Source organism: Cavia porcellus, unplaced genomic scaffold (assembly GCF_034190915.1).
Source record: "Cavia porcellus strain 051 isolate PalLab524CR breed Dunkin Hartley unplaced genomic scaffold, mCavPor4.1 scaffold_8, whole genome shotgun sequence".
Classification (NCBI taxonomy): domain Eukaryota; kingdom Metazoa; phylum Chordata; class Mammalia; order Rodentia; family Caviidae; genus Cavia; species Cavia porcellus.
In genome coordinates, this window is record NW_026947491.1 from 46,932,681 (window position 1) to 46,947,083 (window position 14,403).

General features: G+C 36.0%; 1 protein-coding gene across 1 annotated transcript; it reads left to right on the forward strand.

Moving 5' to 3' along the window:
• The first annotated feature begins 796 nt into the window (after positions 1–796).
• LOC100716287 (olfactory receptor 6C1) lies at positions 797–1,735 on the forward strand. Its single transcript, XM_003476002.1, has one exon. The coding sequence runs from the start codon at positions 797–799 to the stop codon at positions 1,733–1,735; it is 939 nt and encodes a 312-aa protein (XP_003476050.1).
• Positions 1,736–14,403: the final 12,668 nt, after the last annotated feature.

Consider the following 14,403-nt stretch of genomic DNA (forward strand, 5'->3'; position numbering starts at 1 on the left):
ATATTTAGCTATTTTTCTCCCACCAATCATTCTTAATACCCATTAATCACTGTTTTACTTTCAGGATAATTATTTTAGTTTCCACATGCAAGAGAAAACAAGTAAAACTTGCTTTTTCTGTATCTGGCTTTATCACTGAATATAATGTCCTTCAGTTCCATTCATTTTGTAGCAAATTGCAAAAGTTTTTCATGAATAATACTCCAATTTGTGTATATACCACATTTTCTTTATCCATTCATCTTTTAATAGACACATAAGCTTATTTAATATTTTGGATATGGTTAGTAGTGCTACAAAAAATGTGGGCATACAGATATTTCTTTTCTAGGCTGATTTCATTTCCTTTGGAAATACACAAAGGAATAGGATAACTGTATCATATGGTAGTTCTATTTTTAGTTTTCTTGGGAACTTTTATGGTTTTCTTCATTATGACTGTACAAATTCACACTATAACTAATAATGTCGAAGAGGCAATTTACCTCTAATATTCTGGTCAGAATTTGGTATTTTTCTTTTAAACAATGTATTTTAAAAATGGAGTCAGGTGGTATGGCTTTGGAGTTTTGAAACTAAACTATTCTTCAATGTGCCTTCACTACACAGTTTTACTCTGTAATAACAAAAAGTAAAGGATCATTGTAATTATCAGAAAATGTTTTCATTTGCCTAGAATATGGGCATGATATACTATTTGAGCACAATCCAAGATCCACTCTTGTAAGCTTATCACACTACAAGTCTGTTTTTTCACCTGTAGATTCTGCAAGAGAAAAATAACTACAACTAAAGAATGAGAAACCATTCAGAAATAACAGAGTTTATCCTTTTGGGGTTGTCTGATGACCCGAAGCTCCAGGCTGTCATCTTTGTGTTTCTATTTATCACCTACATGCTCAGCATCACTGGGAACCTGACCATTATCACACTTACCCTGCTGGATCCCCACCTCCAGACTCCCATGTATTTCTTCCTGAGGAATTTCTCCTTAGTAGAAGTTTCATTTACAACTGTCAGCATTCCCAGGTTTCTGGGCACCATAGTTTCAGGAGATAAAACCATTTCCTTTAATGATTGTATAGCTCAATTATTTTTTCTCATTCTGCTGGGAGTCACAGAATTTTATCTTCTGGCTGCCATGTCCTATGATCGTTATATTGCCATCTGCAAGCCTCTGCATTACATGACCATCATGAATCTAAAAGTCTGCACAACACTTGTCTTTGCTTCCTGGCTGATTTCATTCTTGATCATCTTCCCTGCTCTCATGTTGCTCTTAAAACTTGATTACTGTAGATCCAATATTATAGACCATTTTACTTGTGATTATTCTCCCCTCCTACAGCTTTCTTGTTCAGACACAAAATTCCTAGAGACAATGGGATTTTCTTGTGCTGTGTTTACGCTCATGTTCACTTTGACATTAATATTCTTATCCTATATATATATATTCAGAACAATTTTGAAGTTTCCTTCTACTTCTCAGAGGGCAAAGGCCTTCTCTACGTGCTCATCACATATGATTGTCATTTCCATCTCATATGGCAGCTGCATTTTTATGTACATTAAACCTTCCGCAAGAGAAAGGGTATCTTTAAGCAAGGGAGTTGCTGTGTTAAACACGTCTGTAGCACCCATGCTTAACCCCTTTATTTATAGCCTGCGAAATCAGCAAGTCAAGCAAGCCTTTGTGAACATTGTGAGGAAGACTGTATTTTTCTCAAGTGCATAAAATATTGCGGTATCAGGAGTTAGTGTTATGCTGAAGAGAAATTTAAAAAGTAAAAAATAAGCATTTCCAGAAACCCACTCAAGCCAATTTGATCTTTGTCATCCTTGTGTATGTTTAGCTAACAACTTGCAAGCATATTTTTTATACATTTTGCTGCAGTTCACTTTGTATGTGTTCTGACACTCCATTTTTGGGTGCTTACTTCTTACAATCTCTTACACATATACTTTTATAAATAAAACAGTTTCTTGATTTTGTTTGGATAAAAACATTTCTGAAAATAGCAATAATTGTACACAGAAAGAGGAGTTAAATTTTATAAATATTAATATATTTCCCTGACTAAACACAGAAAGCATGATTTTATGACTTTATTTATTTGTTAGAAATATATTTTACTATGTTACAATTGCTCTGGAAACTCATTTTTAAATTGCATATAATTGATTATAATTTATTGGTCACTTAAGAGGGATTGGTAAACAATTTGAGGAGACAATAGTAGGGATGTGAGAAGGCCATCCTCAGAAGCTTAAGCGAAATATCTACAAGGTCAGATCGCAAGAGGAAAAGGCATAATGGAGTGAGGTAACTGCATATTGTAACGCTTATTTTTCCTTCTTAATACCCTATATTTCACTCATACACAAATTCCAGTACTAAGGTGTTGTAGTCAGGGGTTGTGTAGAGAACAATTAGAATCAGGACATGGACTTTATAATATTATCTTTATAATGGTCACCGGGAGTTAACACAAGAAAATGCAGGAAATCTATCCGCACCACCAAACACATAGAATAGTCAAGGGCCTGAATCCCACAACAATGTCCCACATGAGTCCAGATAAAAACCCAGAGCTCATGACAATGCCTCCCACGAGTCCAACTGGAGGTCCAGAGCCCACAAGAAGGACTCAAGCCAGTCTCTTTTACGAATCTGTGCCAGGAAGACCCAAAGGTCAGTGATGTGAAGCCAGAGAGTCTGTGCCAGCAGGATGAAGGAGCTGTGCTGGTGGGATGAGACTTCTATGCTGGGGCTGAGAAGTCACACTCACAACAGACCAGGGATGAAATGCACCACAGCCATGCTTGGCAACACGGAGGCCACGAGCTCCTCTGATGACAATTACAGTCGGGTACGTGCCAGAAGCAGCATGACGAGTTCATCCCAGAGACCAAGCAGCACATGTCTTCCCCTCCGGAGCCAGGAAGCAATGCTGGATGTCTCCAGCAGAACCAGAGGCTCAAACAGCAACCCGTGGGAGAACCCACAATGCCTCAATGCAACAATGCATTAACACCTCAGCACCTTAATACCTCCCTTCTTCTCCACATATTTATCCTGGCAACTTTCCTCAAATGGAGCATATTCGCTCAGTGTCATGCTGATGTAATCCAACTGGCGTTAAGTGGACCACCAGTTTCTAATCCATAACATAAGTCAAAGACTAAGTAAATAGCAGGTTTGCATCATTGTAAATACAATTAGTAATAATTGACTTAAATATTAATAATGCCTTACTGATATTATTAAAACATGAAAATATATGTACTGTGTTTTACTTTATGCATTTACATGGGAATTTTCACTTTTTCAAGTTAAAATGCAGAGAGTAGAGGCATTTTCAAATATCACAGTCCAACAGCTTCACTGTGAAATCTTAGACAGTTAATGACAGTCAGAAATTTCTCTGATTTTTTTCATATAATTATGTGATTTGTAGCTGTAAATTGTTTCTATGAATGGAAGTAGTGCACATTAACTCTTACTTCACAGAAAGACTAAACCTATCTCATTTAGTAAAAGCTACTTTCTTGTCTACTCTGTTATCAGGTTTCCTCTCCCTCCCATACTTTGCTGAACATTAAGCACCATTGAATGGCCAGTATTAACTTAAAAAGCAAACAACAATAACAAAAAAGAAAACATTCAGTACAAATGTCTTTGTCCTGCCTTAACCCAAACTGAATAAAGGAGTAGTTGAGGCATAAATGTATATCAGTTAACAAAATGAAATTTAATTGCTTCTCTAAGATGCTGAATCCAAAGTTGTTGTTGAAATTAAGCAATTGTTATTGCAAAAATAAAGTATTTTTGTTGTCAGCTAATATATATGTATTGAAGAAAAAATTGAAATTTTATGACTCACGGATAGCAACTGATAACATTTTTGGTGGCTTTGTTATCATTTTTCTATCCACATGAATTTCCTTAAATACATGTGGTTAAATGCATATCTTACATATTTACACATTTATGCATATTTGAATTAATTAATAGATTGATTGTATTCCTTCTTTGGAAATTTAATTTATTGTGTTGGAAACTTCTCTGCTAAAATCTTGCAACTCATGGTACTAAAGTTTGAAAAAATGGTTTTGAAATATTATTTTAAGTATTTTGTTTTGGTTCCATATGAATGATTATTATTATCAATAATTCTAGTTTGGTTTCAGATGAATGATCATTATTACCAAAAAATTCTGTGATGCTGATTTGGAACATATATGAGTTTCCATTGCTGTCTAATTTCCTAGTATCAATCCCCAAAATCTGAAACAATATTTGTCGGTGTCACTCCTGGCCGGCAGGAAGGACACACAACAAAGTCTGGCAGTGGACAACCTTTTCTTTTATTTTCCTTCTCCGTACAGCCTGCCCCGGGAATCCTCCCGGCCGAAGCCTCTGTTGGTCCGCTCCCCGCGGCTCCTTGCGTGCTTCTTCTCTACAGTCTGTCCCGAAGCCTCTACCGGTCCGCTCTCCGCGGCTCCTTGCGTGCTTCTTCTGCTTCTTCTGCTTCTTCTTCCGTGGCGGGAGAGGCACTCACTTTTATAGGGTTACAGTGGCCAATCAGTTCAAAGCGCGCGATGCGGGCTGATTGGCTAACATCAGTTGTTGCTAGGCAGACTATCTTACAGCGCGGGTTGTGAAGCAGGAGATCTTACAGGGCGGGTTGTTTACCAAGCAGGAAGCAGGAGATCTTACAGGGCGGGTTGTTTACCAAGCAGGAAGCAGGAGATCTTACAGGGCGGGTTGTTTACCAAGCAGGAAATAAGCGCCATCTTAGCACACTCGATGGGAGGGGTAATCTAGCTCAGGCTTTGCTCTTCCTACAGGCCTCACGTCCGCCAAGTAAGGCGACTGGGCTCGGCCGCGGCTCCCAACAAATATTAGAAAAATAAATTACATTTGCAAATTAAAAAATAATTTATTGAGAGTAAAGAAGAAATACAAATGGCAAATAAAGACATGGAAAAATGTTCGTCATCATTGGTCATTAGAGAAATGCAAATTAAAACCACACTGAGATTCCATCTCACTCCTGAAAGAATGGCTAGGATCAAGAAAATAGACGACAAGTGCTGGAGAGTCTATGGGGAAAAAGGAACTCTCCTATACTGTTGGTGGGAGTGTAGACTGGTATAACCTTTGTAGAGGTCAGTCTGGAGATTTCTCAAAAAACTGGGATTGGAAGTCCTATTTGTTCCAGCTATTCCACTTCTAGGCTATTCCCAGAAGAACTGAAAGCATCACACCACAGTGATATATGTGCACCTATGTTTACAGCAGCACCATTTGTAATCACCAGATCTTGGAAACAACCCAAGTGTCCATCAACTGAGGAATGGATAAAAATGTAGTGGTATTTTTATACAATGGAGTACTACTCAGCTATAAAGAAGGATCACATTGAGATATTTATCAATACATGGGTGCAGCTTGAAACCATACTCATAAGTGAAATAAATCAAAGTCACATCTGTGAACACCGAATAGTTTCCCTAGTGTAGGAAATTATTCAAATATATAAAAGTATGTGGTAACCATGATTCCCCATTATGTGGCCTTGAAGCCTTATAAAGTTTTCACTCATTAATTGGAATGGCTTTATTCTGGGCTGTTCAATATTATGGCCTGTGATGCAATGAACAGATATTTTGAAGAAAACAAGACATCATAATAGCTAGTGTTCATTTAATACCATCTTGTTTTAAAGCCCCACCAAACTACGGCTCTTCTGTCTCCATTGGTTTTATCATGTTATATCTTGCTGGATTTTATCATATGTGGTAGTATAAACAAAAAATTGTTATAGGCAAAGGGACAAAATAGAAACCATTGTTCATTTTTCTGTTAGCTGGTTCTAAATACTCTACAATGCTTTCATCCACTTGAGTGGTGTTACACTGTCTTGATATGTTTGATGCTATAGCATATGAAGTTATATTCAAATATTTCAAGGAAAAAAGACACTATGGTAACTACTGTTAAGTCGGGTTATTTGGTGGTGAAGCAGTAGGTTGCTGAAACTGTCACGTTTGACCTGTATTGTTATGTTGTTATGCCCTCTTTTATCTCAAACTCTCCCTTATTCATTAAAAAATTATTTAATTAAAAATAATAATTTATTGCTTGCTAAAATATACTATTGTCATACAATATTTATATTGATAGTCATAGTCATTAATCATATAACTTAGGTATAGTATTAAATATAGATTTATATTTAGTTCTCAATAATCTCTCAATATACACACAGATAGCATATGCATTGTAGATAATAGTAAAGAAATAGACATTAGATATGAGAGTTTTTTTCTGAAAATCCTTCATACTTTACTTCAAACTAGCACAAAATTTGATAGGGCAATATATTAAAAATCACAAGTGCAATTGTACATATGTTTTCAATGTATTATTCTTATAGGTTTTGAAAATATTATTTCACAAAGGTTTTGCACTAATTTAAAAAATGTATTTATGTTTTCCATAAAATAAAGTTTTCAAGATTTATCATTATGGACAAACCTATGGTTCAAATTCTTAAAATTTTTATTCCATATTCACTATTGAAAACATAAAAGATTTGTCATGTTTAGATAAACAGTACTGTGTGTGCAAAAGAGAAAAAAGAGAAAGAGACAGTGAGACAGAGAGAAAAAAGAAAGACAAGTATAAACAATAATTATGGATGTTAAAAAATGTTCTAAATAACAACCTCTTTTATCAAATAAGTCATTTGCTATAATTGTTATCAGTAGAGCAACATTCTTAAAGATTATCATACACTAAAAAACTAATTTTGAGTTTTGCTGAAAATAAAATGAGTGACATTTGAAAAAGATTCAAAATCATAGATAAATGCTGATTGGCCTATAATTTTCTTCCCTCTTAAATTTAATTCATTGAAAATAATTTTAATTAATTTACTGGTATATAGTTGACAGACTAGAGGCTTTCATAACTTCAAAGAATATAATATATTTTCCTACCCGTGAATTGAGTATGAATAAAATATGAGAGTTGACCACTCCTCCATCCCAAAGACTTCTGCCACTACCTGGATCATCAGTAGCACCTTTTCCTTAAACCTGGAAACCACTGGGTCTGTCAGGATTTTAAGCATCACCTTCTATTTTAACCCAGAGACTTCTGCAGCCCACAGAATCATCTGAAGCTCTGCCCTGTACACAAGGGAGACCATGGACTGGTTGATCATTGTTTGCCACACCTTCTTCACTCCAGGGTTCTTTGGACAGAGAGATCATTGGTCATCAATCTTCTTCATCCTAGAGACCTCAGCAGCCCATGGACAATCAGCCACCATTTCCACCACCTGTAGAAACTAGTGGGCTTGTGGAAGCTTCAGCAATACCTCACCCATGCAGAGAGCTTCAGCGGACCTATGATACTGTTTTGAGTTCTCCCCTGAAATAGAGGACCTCAGTTCAAAGGAAAAGCAGCAAATCCTCCCTGCACTCAAGCTGTAGGACTTTGGTGAGACTGGCAAGAGTGTGGAAGAGTACTTCTTCCATGTGAGAATATTGAGTGGGTTGAGAAGAGTGCCAATAAGAACTTCCCCAACTTGGAGGAAATTGAAAAGGACAAGAAGGTGCCCAAGTGACACAGTAGGGTTCTGAAAGGGTTGCAGGCCCAGACCGGACACTGTAGCCAGAAAAGCCTCAGGTGGAATTAGGGAGCTCCTGCCTCCCCCGCCCCTAGAGATTTACCTGTAACCCTATACCCCCACCCTTTGAAACCTGCCAAACGTGTGCCAATGAAATACCTGTGCATCTCTAATGGCCTTAGGGCACTGCCGTAAGCTTAGGCTACTTATATTCCCCCATGCCACATGTTCCAGGGAGAGATTGCCGGCAGGCCGGGGTGGAGATGCCATGCCCCAGGGGGTCGGGGGTGTCTCTCCCCGCATTCCCAAAATAAAGGTTACTTATATTTTATATTTCTTATCTTTTCAGTCACCAGTCCTCCTCCTCTTCCTCTCCTTTTCACAGTTCTATCAGGTTCCAGCTGAGATGCACAACATAGCCAGGTACATTTGGCAGTGTGGAAAACGTAAAGCCACAGTAACGGTGGAGCTAAGGGTTGGCTTACATAAACACTCCTAGGCTAGTCAGACTAGGGAGAATATAAGACCCACCCAACAGGTTATGCAGGAGGAATTCAGGTAACTGCCCCCCCCCCCGTAATGTAGGACCCAGAAATTGAACAAATATCACCCATACAAGTAGCACCCTAAGACACAAATGATGAACAGCTTATACTACTAGGACTGAAAAGTCCAAAATATTAACCCAAGAGGAAAAAAATGATAAAAGGAAAAGCAAAATGCAATCTCAAACATCCAATTCATCAGTAACAGGTACAGGAGACATTGAAATAGAGGACATTAGATGTCATACACATTAGATTTCCAGAAAGATAGTAAATGAAATAAAGAAACAAATCCATAAGTCTGTAGAGGAAATTAGATTAGAAATAATCTCTCAGGTAAATAAACAAATGACAAATTTAATAAAATAATTGCTCATCATAGTTAGAGAAGACATAGATGTAAAAAAAAAAAAACCCACAGGAACATGGGAAAATGATGGGAACATTGAGTGAACAATTTATGAATAAATAGCATAGATGAAACAAATTCAAATTGATATTCAGGAAACAAAAAATTCCTTTGAAAGCTGGAAAAGCCATTTGAATGAAGCTGACAATAGACGTTCAAACCTCAAAGACAAGAGCACAGCAAATGATCATGAATTTAAAAATACAAGGGAACATGAAATGATAATTTAACAGCTTCAAGATGATGCAGAGAGAAGAAATATATGAATTATAGGCATCAATAAAAATGCAGGATTTGACACAAATGACATAAAAAAGCTATTCACAGAAGTAATAGCAAAAAGTATCCCAAACATGAAAAAGAAAATTTTATATACAGATCAATGAGGCATATACGGCACCATATAGTCATGGCCACAATAAATCTATACTGAGGTATATAACAATGAAGATCCCAGAAATTCATCATAAAAACAGAATTTGAAAAGCTGTTAGAGAAAATACAAAACACACCTATCAAGGAAAGTCCATTAGAATCACAAAAGACTTTTCAGTGCAAACTCTCAGGTTAAGATGACTTGGAGTGAAGTATTTCAAGCCCTGACAGAATACAACTTTCAAACCAGATTGATGATGCTTCAAAACTTTGTTTCAAAATTTATAGAGAAATAGCATATTTCCATGACAAAGAACAACTGAAGAAATTCATGTCTAACAAACCAACCATAGAAAATAACAGAAAGACATACTAGAGAGAGACAAAAAGGACTGCAATTCCCAGAATAACAACAGAAAGAAATCATATGGCAAACACGGGTGAAAAACAGGAAACCAACCACAGGAAAATAAAATGACAAAGTTGAGTCAGTACATATCAATTATATCCATCAATATAAAAGGCCTCAATTCACCAATTAAAAGAAGCAGGGTCAAGAAATGGATCAAGAAACCGGACTTGACAGTATGCTGTTTACAAGAATCACATCTACCTCACTAGGAAATTCACAGCCTAAAGACAAAGGATGAAAAACAGTATTCCACATGACAGGAACCCAGAAAAAGGATGATTAGCTATTCTTCTTGCAGACAATGTGAGCTTCAAACCAAAATGATCAGAAGGATAAAGAAGGTCACTACACACTTGTTGGTGGAATAACTGAAGTGAAAGATCTAACAGTCATATATATACATGTACCAAATAGAGGAGCACCCAATTATGTAAGACAAATTCTAATAGACATGAAAAACCCAATGCACAATAAAACAATTGTAACAGGGGACCTTAATAGTCCACTGCCACAAAGCGATAGATCAGCTAGACAAAAAATCAGTAAAAAACAAAAACAAAAACAAAAACAAAAACAAAACAAAACAAAACAAAAAACAGTGAATTGTTGCGAGTGTCTAGTGCACTCTGAACCCCGGGAAGAGGCACACACACACCAAGTCGGGACACGGGGGGTGCAGCCCGAAGAAAAGAAGCAGCAGAGAGAAACAGCAATTGCAACTGCACACCAAGTCTTTATTTCAGGGCTCTTATATAGTAAACCAAGTCAACTCACAGAGCACAGGCAATTATCTTGAAAAAACATTCTTTGTAACAAGATTTGTGACCAACTACAATGTTTCTCTCTAAGTTAAACAAACAAAAACAGTTCTTAGCCACACTAACCCAGGAGGAATCCCATTAGCCCAAGAATGCTTTTAATTATGTTTGTTCTTTCTAGCCACCTGAAGGTCGGCCACCTCCTCATGACTTTGCAAACAAAGCCAAGTACAGTATGGGCTCAGAGGGGGGAACATGTTCCCTCACTGGGGTCGGGCCTTCCCATCCCGTCTCTGTCCTGCATACCAGGGAGCTATTGTTTATTGCAGGTCACGAGGGGGCCAGAGCCTCAAAGTAACTCTTCATCCTCCACAGTGAATCACATCTGTGAACAAATAGACTTCATAAATGCTTACTGAATGTTCCACCCAAAAACGTGAGTAGACATTCTTTTTAGTTGCACATGGGACATTCTCTAAAATAGACCATATATTAGACCATTAAACATGCTTAAATGAGTACAAAGGGATTGAAACTATCCCATGCATATTATCTGATCATGGTGAACTAAAACTGTAAATTAATAGCAAAGGAAATTGCAAAACTTCTATGCATAATGCATGGAAATTAAATAACAAAACTTTGAACAACCATGAGTTACAGACAAAATTAAAGAAAAAAGTAAACAATACTTAAAATTCAATAAAAATGCAATAACAAACTACTTGAAACTTGTGGGACACAATGAAAGTGGTGCTAAGAAGGAAATATATGGCGATGATTACCAATCAGGAAAACAGCATGAGCACAAATAAACAATCCAAGCCATTCTTCAAATGTCTAGGAAATAAAGAGAAATTCAAACTCAAAGCTCATAGAAGAGAAGAAGTTATGAAGATCAGAGCAGAAATTAATGAAATTGAAAGTATGAAAAGAGTACAAAAAGTAAAGAATGAAAGAGCTGGTCCTCAATTTCATGTAATTAGGAATGAAAAGGGTGAAATTACCACAGATGTCATGGAAATTCAGAAAATCATGAATACCTGTTTTGAAATCTTTACTTACATAGGGTTGAAATCACAGAGGAAGTTATCAGAATCCTAGATATATATTAATTACTAAAATGAAGTAAGAAGATGTAACAACTTTAAATAACCAAATAGCAGCTACTAAAATTAAAAACAATGAAAATTTACCAACATAGAAAAAGTTCAGGTCCTGATGGATTCAGGGCTGAATTCTACAAGAAATTTAGAGATTTAATGCCAGTACTCCACAAAATCCCGAATTAAATTAAAAGGGAAGCAATTGTTGCTAACTCATTTCTGGAGGCAAACATTACTCTGATACAAAATCAGAGAGAGACCCAAACAAAAATGAGAACTATAAGCTATGCTCCCTAATGAGCATTGATGCAAAGATTCTCAATAAAATACTAGCACATATTATGCAGTAAATCAAGATTATACATAATGACCAATTTGCATTTATCCCATAATTCAGGGATGGGTTAACATACAAAAATCAGTAAGTGTAATATACTGCATCAGCAGAGCCAAAGACAAAACTCACATGATCATCTTTATAGATGCAGAAAAATCTTTTAAAGGAGTCCAATACTTCCCTATAAAAGCTGTAGAGAAACTCAGAATAGATGGAATCTATTTCAATCTGAAAAAAATCTGTGACAAACCAACAGCCAACATTATACTACATGGACAAAACTCAAAGCTTTTGCTGTAAAGTCAGGAACAAGACAAGGATGCCACTATTACCATTCCTATTCAATATAGGTTTTGAAACATTAGCCAGAGCACTTAGACTACTGAGAGAAATAAAAGAACAAGGATAGAGAAGAAAGAAGCTAAATTATTGCTATTTGCAGATGACATGATATTCAACATAGAAGATCTTAAAAACTGTAAAAGATTACTAGAGTTAAGCAGATTCAGCAGGGTAGCTGGATACAATGACAACACTCAAAAATCAATAGCATTCCTCTACACAAACAACAAAATTACTGAGAGAGAAATTATGTAAATAATATTTTTGACAATAGCAATTAAGCAATCAAACTAACAAAGGATATAAATAGACATGTGCTGTTAACTATGCTACTCTAATAAGGGAAATAGAAGAGAATTTCAGAAAATGGAAAGACATTCCTTGTTCTTGGATATAAAGAACAAACATTGTGAAAATAGTCATTTTCTCAAAATTGTTATACAGATTTATTACAATTCCATTCAAATTAATATTTATATGTCTCATAGATCTAGATAAATCATTCCTACAATTCATCTGAGTCCAGGAGAGACTTAGAGTAGCAAAGACAATTCTGGCCAACAAAGGCAAGGCAGGAAGCATCACAATCCTTGACTTGAAATTATATTAAAAAGCTACTGTAATAAACTCAGTATGATACAGGGAATAAAACAGACATGAGGATCAAAGGAACAGATTAGAAGATGCAGACACAATTGCCCAGACAGTCATCTTAAATTAGACAAAAGGACTAAATATATTCACTGGAAGAAAAGTAACTTATTTAATAAATGTTGCTTTCCGCATGCCAAAGAGTGAAACTGGACTCATGCCTGTTACCTTGCACTAAACTAAAGTCAAAATGGATCAAACATCTAATTATTAAAACAAAGGCACTAAATCTGCTGGAAGACAAAAAAAAAAAATAGAAATCTGGGAGACACAAGGGTAAGCAAAGTGTTCATGAACAAAATACAAACTGCACAGGAAGTACTTCAAAGAATCAACAGTTAGAATCTCTTATTAAAAACTTTCGAATGAAATCAACAATAGAGTGAAAAGAAATTCCATATAATTGGAAAGAAGTTTAGCCAGCTGTCCTTCAGACAAAGGAATTATATCTAGAACATATAAAGTATTGAAAAATGTCAGGACAGCCAAGTTCAAAGACCCAATCCAAAAAGGCTCATCTGAAGTGAACATGCCCTTCACACATGAAGAAATATGACTGGCAAATAAATACATGAAGACTTGCTCAAAATCACTTGCTCAACATCACTAGTTTCAAGAAATTAAAATTAAAACAACATTGAGATTCCATCTCACTCCAGAAATTATGGCTGTCATCAAACTTCAACTAATATCAAATGTTGGTAGTTAACTAGGTTCATAAACAACATTGAATTCCAAGCAGCCATATTGATCAATTTGGAATTTTATTAGCTGAGCTCAGTGAACACTCACACAGACCCCTGTCTGAGTCCCACCAGGTGGTGGTGAACTGAAGAGTCAAGGCATTTAAAGCAGAAAACCACAAGGCAAGACATGCTGTTGGAAAAAAAAAATCTAGAATCTTACATTAATGTTGCCTGACACCTGTATCCTACTTCTTTGTTGAGCAGGTTTAATTTTCTCTTGCAGGTGGAGCTCATTCTGCTTTTTTAATGGGACTTGGGCTCTGAGAAATATTTCACCCTTTTGGGCCAAATACAGGGAGCAAGATGGCCTCAGTTATGCCAAGCTACAACAGGCAGGGTTATGGGAAAAAGGAACCCTTCTTCACTGTCGGTGTGAGTGTAGACTGGTGCAGCCACTGTGGAAATCAGTGTTGAGATTCTTGAAAAACTAGTACTGCAAGTCCCAGTTAACTCATCTTTTCTCCTTCTGGGTAGAAAAATTGAAATGTCACAGCAATATATGTCTGCCCTTGTTTATAGCAGCACAATTTGCATAGCTAAATCATGGAAACAAGCAAAATCAACTGCAGAATGGATAAAAAGGTGTGGTAGCTTTACACAATGGAATATTACTCAGCTATAAAAATTGATACTCTTGAGGCTTTTGTGAGGAAATTGAGGCAGCTTGAGAATGTAATCATAAGTAAAATAAATCAGACTCACTTTTGTAAATATCGTATAGTCTTCATAGTGTAAAAATAAAGGATAGTAATAAAAATTTAAGCAGTAATAAGATCCAAAATGTATAGTAGATATTGTAATAATAAAAGAGAAAGCAAGTATTCAAAAAGAAAGAACAACTGGGATAGGGGATAGAAGAAATGGAGGAACGTAAAAGATTATATGTATGTAGGTATACACAGATAACTGTATATAGATATATGCGTGCAAGAAAGATAGCTATACTGCTAATACTCTGTTAGTTCATCAAAAAGTAGCCTTTTTTATACCTACATCTTGTAACTTGAACAACTCCTTCTAAGGTAACAATATGCAATATAATAACTAATGTTCATTTCTTATTATTTTTAAAATTCTGT